Source organism: Glycine max, chromosome 2, assembly GCF_000004515.6.
Source record: "Glycine max cultivar Williams 82 chromosome 2, Glycine_max_v4.0, whole genome shotgun sequence".
In the NCBI taxonomy this organism is placed as follows: domain Eukaryota; kingdom Viridiplantae; phylum Streptophyta; class Magnoliopsida; order Fabales; family Fabaceae; genus Glycine; species Glycine max.
The window spans coordinates 7,649,987-7,658,647 of NC_016089.4; the positions used below are offsets into that span (position 1 = coordinate 7,649,987).

The window sequence follows — 8,661 nt, forward strand, 5'->3', positions numbered from 1 at the left end:
TTACAAATGCAAGGAAAATCAAACCAACACATACGGGAAGAAAAATAAGAAGATTAAGCGACGCTAACGTTATTCACCTACAGCTTTTTTTTTTTTTTACCTCCTACCAGTTCCCATTTTTGCCAACCACGACCCATCTGAATGAAAATGAGGGAGACGATTGTCGCAGGAAATTAAGTCTCTTTGGGGACACACAAATTGATGCAAAGCAAGAACATATCTTGAATTTAATGACGCAAGGCACAAGATGAAACAATAAGGAACCCAAAAAATGATTAAAATCAAAAGAAAAAAGGTGGATTGGTGTGCGAAGGAGGGGCAACGAACCATGACACGGTGGTGCGAGGGGATGAGGGAAAGGCGTCCTTTGAAGCAGAGACATGTTGTACGTTGCTGCTCCTCAATGGTGGTGGGTGGTGATCGAAAATTTCTTTCAACAACTGCAAAACTAACTTTTTGCTTTTGCATTTTTGTCAAAATGCTCTATATATATTGGGGTCAAGTTGTAAATTCGTAAATTCACTTCTAATCGGTAACAGGTATCCCAACCCCTCATTTTTTAAAGAAAAAGAAAGAGAAGTGTAAATATTATGAGTGATATGATTTGATTAAAAAAAAAAAGTGAAAACAAATGCATCAATTAAATGTTTTGAAATTTGTAAGGACTTAATATAAGCACTCTAAAAGATAATAATAGAAGAAAATATAAGCTAATAATTATAGTAATGGATGCCATACAGTGGCATCTCTTGCAAACTAGCTAGAGCGATCTCTTGATAAGTAATTACGCGAACGTTCATAAACACAACAAGCACGCATGTTTATAAACATTTTTACATTCAAAATTTTATGTTTATGTCGCGGAAACGCAAAAAAGTAAACTAAAACTAGTTGCATTCATTCTTCTATGAAAAATCACATCTATGATCCATTTCCAAAAACACAGACTAGTGTATGATGATAGATAGCCATACATGATGCACTCACAACGAACTCGTAAATTTAGAAGAAGAAAAAAACTGAAAGGAAAAACGGATAATAAATAAATAGCTACTAGCTAGCTAGAGTGAGGGAAAAACGGTGAATTGTCAGAGTCTGTGAAGAATGGCATTTTGGAGCGCGTCTTGGGTCATGAGGTCATGCGGAACTTTGACGACGACGTCTTGCAGCATCATCTCTTTGATGTTGGACATTGTGGCATGGAGAATTTGCAAATTGAGGTCCCTGAGAGCATCCATTAACCTTGCAGGGGGGTGGTTCAGGTTTAGGCTCTGGACCATTATCATGGCCTCGGCACCCAAGATCTTTACTTCGACTCTCATGTTGGAACTTGCAGAGGTGGAGGAATGAATGACTTGGGCCTGCTTGGGCCTGTTGGCACTGCTCTCCAGGTGATTGATCTTGGCCTTGAGTTCATTGATGTAGTCAACAGCGTCCAAAAGCAGAGAGGCTTTGTCCATCTTGGACACGTTGGGGACCGCTGAGCGAAGAGTGTAGAATCGCTGGTTCAGCTTCTCTCGCCGTTGCCTCTCAGCTTCCACGTGATTCATAGGCAGCGCCTCACGTGCCCTCCCTCCTCCCCTTCTCGTCATCGGGAAAGTAGCATCCGCATCCGCATCAGAAGAGTCTGTGGACGATCCATCAACCTTAGCAGCAGTTGCATCATTCATGCCCATGGGGTTGTTAAGTGGATTCTGATTCTGACTTTCCTCAAACACTGATTTCGCCATTTCCAGAAGGCCGTATCCGAGAGTGAAGACGTGACACGAACCCAGCTCAAGGATGCCACCTGGCACATAGACGCAGACCAATGTGTGGATCCCGTGACTACGAGCTTCCCTTACTCTGTCGTCACAGTCATTCAGTTCAAACTCGTTCACTCCGCTCAACCAAACATCTACCCCTGAGCTGTAGGCACACCCAACCACACCGTCCCCGGCAACATACGACCGAGTTTGCGACATTCTGTAGAACCATTCGATGTCGTTCACGTTCCTCGTTTGTTCCTCTTCCTTCTCCTCTTTGCCCCGAAAGTAGCCGTCGCCATATTCTAATTTGAGACGCGAATCACTGTCTTTCGTGGCTTGCCAGAAGATGGCATATACCCACCACTCGGGACGGCTCTGCAGAATGAATTGGAGGCGCTGCTGAACCGCGTTTGAGACCACCGATGAGGAACCGGACTCAAGAAATTCTCTACTCTGCCCTTTCATTTTCTCTGATTTCATTTGTTAATGCAGTTTGTTTTGATACTGTCTTATTTTGGCAATGAGTACTGCTAGCTACTGTGTATGAACCTATCCAATATATCCAATAGAGAGACTTTGAAATTTTGAACTTCGCTAGAAACTGGCTACGGAGTAACTGTGCTGCAGCAATTTCACGTGTGCACACAAAATTTGACTGTAAAAGGATGTGGGTGAGTTCAATGTATCATTAGTTGTATTATTTTTTTTCTACAATTCTTCATTATTATTACTTTTCTTTCGTGTCACATTTTGTTGAAAGATTTCTATCACCATCACCGGTATGTTTGTTGTTGATATTTTGATTCTTTCTTGTTCCGAGAAACTTCACTGTGGAAGAAACGAAACACCAGCACAACTGAGAAAAAGTTCGACAAGTAGATTTGATATAGGACATTTTTTTAAAAACAAAATATCGAGTTTGATTTTTACATATAAAAGTTGTTGTAGCAATTAATTTTACTGTATTGTTGCAAGAATAAACTTTTCGAATAGGTTACTTTTAAATAAAAGTTGTTGATATCCAAGTTGTTGGAGTTGACTTCGATTACAATTTGATTGGTTTTTTTTTTTTTATCAAGGTCGAACTGCTATTCATCGATATGTATGAGGTGAGCTAACAGTGGAACGTCCATTCCATGCGGCTAATTTATTGTGAAAAGTGTTGATATATCGGTATCTCTTTCTTTATTACAAAATACTCCATCTGAACCATATTAATTCATTCAAAACGATGTCAGCAATACACGCAGGAAGATCATCGAAGTAATAGAGACCAGCTAAAGAATTTGCCCCCCTATCTAAACTATATCTGAGCGACAGAATCACATGTCTTTTAACAAAACAAACGCTGAAATTTGTAGACTGTGAAGCAAGTAATTAGGACATTGATCAATGATAATCCCCAACTCTGAATGATCAAGTGCATGGTTATTAACTGAGGACACAACCTTGTGGCAGTCCGACTCAATAATCACATTATCAAAGCCGATTCGCGAAGCCAAATAAGGGCATGTCTTAAGGTTAAAGTTTCTTTGTCTATCTTTTTATCACATTATAAATATATAACAATCATATCCATATATATAATAATCATATCTAGAGGCGAAGCCAGAAATTCGGCTCAAGAGGGGCCAAGAAAATATGTAATTTATTAAATAAAATTTAAAATTTTTCATTCATAAAATATATGAAACTTTAATATATTATAAATTTCTAATATTTTATATAAAAAATAAGTATATAACTAAATCAAGTATAAAAATAATACTATCTTTTATATGAAAAACAATAGATACTTTTTTTCTAGCTAGCTCTAATTATAGAAATATATATTCATTTTCAAATATATTAATGAAACACTCAACTATTTTACAAATAAATGCATTCATTGTCATATTGACTGTTGTTGATTTAACTGTGTAGCCAATTGTCACATTTGATTAGTTAAGCTCTGAATGGAGGCTCTGGTCTCTTGTTGAAACTGCATGTTTTGCATAGTCATTTGTCTCACAAGTTCTTCAAGGGAAGGTTGCAGAGGAGCCTCAACTGTTTGTTGTTTCTGGGGCTGTTGCTGTTGTTGTTGTTGCTGCTGGATTGGTGGAGGAACGTATGGTCTGCTTGAGCCAGCAGCATTCTAAAAATAAATTTGTTGTTGTTGTTGTTGTTGTGAAGGATTCAACCATCTAAGGTTGGGATGATTCCTCCACCCGGGATTGTACCTGCTGCTGGAGAAGTCATAATTGTTCTGTTGTGGCTGATTTTGCTGCTGAGGTTAAGGAGGTCTACTGTAGATGTTTGCAGCATAAGCTTCAGACTATTGAATTGCTTTAGATTGTTGCACAAAAGGGCAAAGGTTTGTGTGGTGGTCGGCAGAGGAGCATAAACCACAGAGTCTGGCGACAGGTGCAGATTTTTTATTCATGGCCAGTTGGGTTACTAGGTTAACCAAGGCATCTAGTTTACCTTCAAGCTTCTTAGTCTTAGCTGATGAAGATGAATTCGTGGCTACTTCATGCACTCCTCTAATGACAATAGCATCATTTCTGGCACTAAATTGCTGGGAGTTTGAAGCCATATTCTCAATTAAATCTCTGGCTTCAGCAGGGGTCATGTCTCCAAGGGCTCCACCACTGGCAGCATCTATCATACTTCTCTCCATGTTACTGAGTCCTTCATAAAATATTGGAGAAGAAGCCGCTCCGAAATCTAGTGGTGAGGGTAACAGGCACATAGTTTTTTAAATTTCTCCCAATATTCATATAGGCTCTCTCCACTGAGTTGCCTAATGCCTGAAATATCCTTTCTGATGGTCGTGGTCCTGGAAGCAGGGAAAATTTTTTCTAAGAATACTCTCTTGAGGTCATCCCAGCTCGTGATGGACCTTGGAGCAAGGTAATATAGTCAGTCCTTTGCCACTCCCTCTAAAGAATGAGTAAAAGCCTTTAGAAATATGTGATCCTCCTGGACATCTGGGGGTTTCATGGTGGAGCAGACAATATGGAATTCTTTCAAATGTTTGTGCGAGTTTTCACCTGCAAGGCCATGAAACTTTGGAAGCAAATGGATCAGTCCATTTTAAGAACATATGGGACATCCTCATCAAGGTATTGGATGCACAAGCTTTCGTAGGTGAAATCAGGTGCAGCCATTTCCCTTAGAGTCCTCTCACGGGGTGGAGGTTGTGTCATGTTCTCAGAATGTTCAAAATCACCAATAACAGAATGCACAGACTCACCAGTAACAGAATGTTCAGGATGCTCAAAAGGTACAAAATGATGCCTAACTAATCTATGAAATATCCTATCTATCTCAGGATCAAAGGGTTGTAAGTCAGATGGATTGCCTCTAGTCATACACTACATTCAACATGCACAACTAGTTGCCTTCTTATGCAAGTAACAGTGTAGGTTTGAACTACAGCTACCCTTAAATGATATCCAAATGACTTGAAATTTTGTGAGCAACACCCTAAAATCATGAAAAGATGGCACAAAAAATTTTCAGGCAAAAATTCAAAGTCTAACTATGGAAACTACCTAAGGAAAGTTTAGAAAAATAAAACAATAAAACTTGAAAAAAAAACTAGTAAATGGGCGATTATGGTTAGCTAGAGACCTCAGCCAGCCTTTGACGAGCTTCCACGGTATGGGGAATTTTTTTCTACCCCAAATACATATATAATAATAGTCATTCTGATACCCAGAGCAAAAGTTATGGCCGTTTAAGTTTTGCTAAACACAAGTTCTCAAATTTTTTTAAATCTCTCAAATCTGGCCACACCAAGTGTTCCTGGTATTTTTCACACAAAATATGAGTCAAAAGAACCTACCACACCAAAATGCAGCCAAAAATAACAACCCTAACTATCAAAACAAAAATCGCCAATTAAATTGTCAACAGCAGTCACTAATTCAGTCACTAATGGATTTGCACTACTACTCTGTTTCCCAGGTTAGCATAAGTGGTCGCTAAATCCGTCGCAAAGCACTATTCATAGCAAAACACAAAAACTGAAACAAGGGAAGTGTTGACAAGAAAAACAAAAACAAAACACCACACTAAACAACACGAAAGCATAAAACAACCAAACCCGAATCAAATAAACATTAAAAATGCAGTATCTAGGAAGTGATCCTAGGTCGTCTCCCAATGAGCAATGGTCAACCAAACGTTCATAACATATAGTAGGAAAATAGTAACGAATTGGGGGGGTTGTTTGCTTTTGTAAATTAAACAACGAATAGATTTGAATTAGAAAATATCAGAATTAAAACACATTGCTTCCCCTTGATTCACAAGCAAGTCTCTTATCCTAGGTTACGAGAGTTTATCCTTTATCAGTTCAACCACTTAATCCAACCCTAAATTAAATTACTAAGCGAAATTTAACATAAGGCATTCATTATGTGATTAAGCAACACATACACCAATTAATCATGAACGATCATTAAGCATGAACGTAAATTAAGCGCAGAGGCAATTAATCAAGCACTAAGCATGCATGAATTAATAGCAACAAATACAGAGTAATTGGTGAAGAGGAAAAACTGATCAGAATTTAATAGTAATAATAGAACCTCAAAGAGAGTTGGCTTGATCCTCAAGAGAAAACAACGCTGGAGACTTAGCCTTCCATTAATCAATAGAAAACGAAATTGTAGTAGAAACGAAGAAAACTAGAATTATTCTCCAAAACGAAAAAGAAAACTAAAACGAATTGAGAGTAGCACTCTAAAACTAAAACGAAAAAAGAGAGAGGAGAGGAGAGAGAGAAGAGAAGCCACTACTAGAACCTTGGTGCTGTTATATATTTTTCAGCCCCAAAGCTTTACAAATCTGTTTTAAATCCAAGCCCATAAATCAAATAAAATCTAGATAAGATAAGATCTAGATGAAATAATATATAGATGAGATCAAATCTAAATAATATCTAGATAAGATAAAATTTGGTAGAATAAAATAGTCTGCTCTCTTCAAGTCCAAGCCCAATTCTGGATTCAAGCCCAAGCCCAATTCTGGATTCAAACCCAATTACTTATAATTCTCTTGAAATTAAATTAAAAACACAAAATTAATCCAGTAGGCCCAAATGATAAAACTGCATAACTAATTTGACAATTAAGGCTAATCAGTAATTAAAATGGTGACAAAAATGGTTAAGAAATATGAGAAAATGATGACACATCAGCAGACTAGTTATATCCTCAGGAAACTCTCTAACAACAGGGAGGTCACACATAGAAACCTTTGTCTCTATTTCCAGGCTAGACAAGATCATGTACACTTGAGCATCTTCTTTTAAAGATGTCATAACTTGGTTGGCAGAGATAAACATCATATCCTTACTCACTCCAGAATCATCAAACACCACACTTTTATCAAAACAGTTTAACAAGACATGGTTGGAAGATAACCAGTCCATACCAAAAATAACATCAATATGGCTTAAAGGCAAACAAATCAAATCAATCAAGAATGTTCTACCAGAAATCTCCACAGGACAATTCAAACACACATAAGAAGTTAACACAGAACCACTAATAGGGGTCTCTACCACTAGATCTTTATTTAAAGAAGACACAGAAAGCTTAAGTTTTCCTACACACAAACAGGATATAAATGAATGGGTTGCACCGGAATCAAACAACACAAGTAACGGAATCCCATTTATGAAACATCTACCTCGGATTAGATCTTTGGATTTCGAAGCTTCATCACCATTAAGGGTAAAGAATCTTCCCGTGGCCTTTAGATGTCCAGTTTGACCATTCGGGCCTCCACCATTTTGCTCTTTCTTGAGTCGTGAACAATCTCTTTGAGTATGTCCATTTTGTCCACAATTAAAATAGATCATATATTTATCTAGACAATTTGAGGAGATGTGTCCTGGCTTCCAACATCTGTAACAAATGATATGAGTGGGGAAAGTATCGGGATTGCTACCATTACAACCTGCAAATCCCCTAGCAACAGTCCTCTAATTTTCATGGCGGTTACCATATTGCTTAGGAGGGGTCGAGTATGGTTTTCCCCGATGTTGAGGCCCATTCTTTTTGTTCCTCATTGGACCTGTACTCCTATAATAGGTCGCCCTGTCTCGAGAATCTTCATCCCAAATCCAACACATGTTAACCAAAAGTGGGAACTGGCGAACACCTTGGTAATTCATAGCTTTCTTCACTTCTGGTCATAAGCCATTTAGAAACTTTACACACTTGGAACTTTCACCATCTCTCCCTTGATAATGGGGAAAGTACCACAGTCATGTTTCCTTGCTTAAGCTCCAAGAACTCCATCTCCTTCTTGTTCCTAACATCCTCAGGAAAATATTTCTCCAAAAACACTCTCTTGAAGACATCCCAGGTCACATCTTGACCTTCAGCCTCTAGGCATTGGCGAGTATTCTCCCACCAATACTCAGCCTCTTCCACTAGAGTATATGTACCAAAAGCAACCTTTTGCCTCTCCGGACATGCCATAACTCGAAAAATTTTCTCAATTTCCCTTACCCAGTTCTGAGCACCATCAAGGTTGTATCCTCCGTTGAATGAAGGAGGGATGTTTCATTGGAAGCAGTCCAACCCTTGGTACTCAACAGCTCCACTAGCTTCTCCCCTATTCGGATTCCCTATAGCCTAAGCTAAGGTTTGAAGGGCATCAGCAATCGCACGATCATTCCGTCCAGCCATCACTCCCTATACACACCAAGAAGTTAGACTTGGAAGGAATACACACAAACAAAGAACCATACAAAATCACAACCATCACAAGTTCCTACTTTGTTACTCTGGAGAGTTGATGCCTCAAGACATTAACACCCATTTTCCATCATTTGTATTTTCTGATCGCTTGCCATATCATCCCATTGCCCTTCACAAATTATACACACGGCCAGTCTGATAACCCGTGACTC

General features: G+C 38.6%; 1 protein-coding gene across 1 annotated transcript; it reads right to left on the reverse strand.

The window, feature by feature from the left end:
* Positions 1-877: 877 nt before the first annotated feature.
* On the reverse strand, positions 878-2,358 carry LOC100777730 (transcription factor MYC1). The gene has a single exon (XM_003519965.5). The coding sequence runs from the start codon at positions 2,226-2,228 to the stop codon at positions 1,089-1,091; it is 1,140 nt and encodes a 379-aa protein (XP_003520013.2). The 5' UTR covers positions 2,229-2,358; the 3' UTR covers positions 878-1,088.
* Between the last annotated feature and the right edge of the window lie 6,303 nt (positions 2,359-8,661).

Coding starts and splice junctions, on each gene's coding strand:
- LOC100777730 (XM_003519965.5), bottom strand. CDS start 2,228: ATGAAATCAGAGAAAATGAAAGGGCAGAGTAGAGAATTTCTTGAGTCC.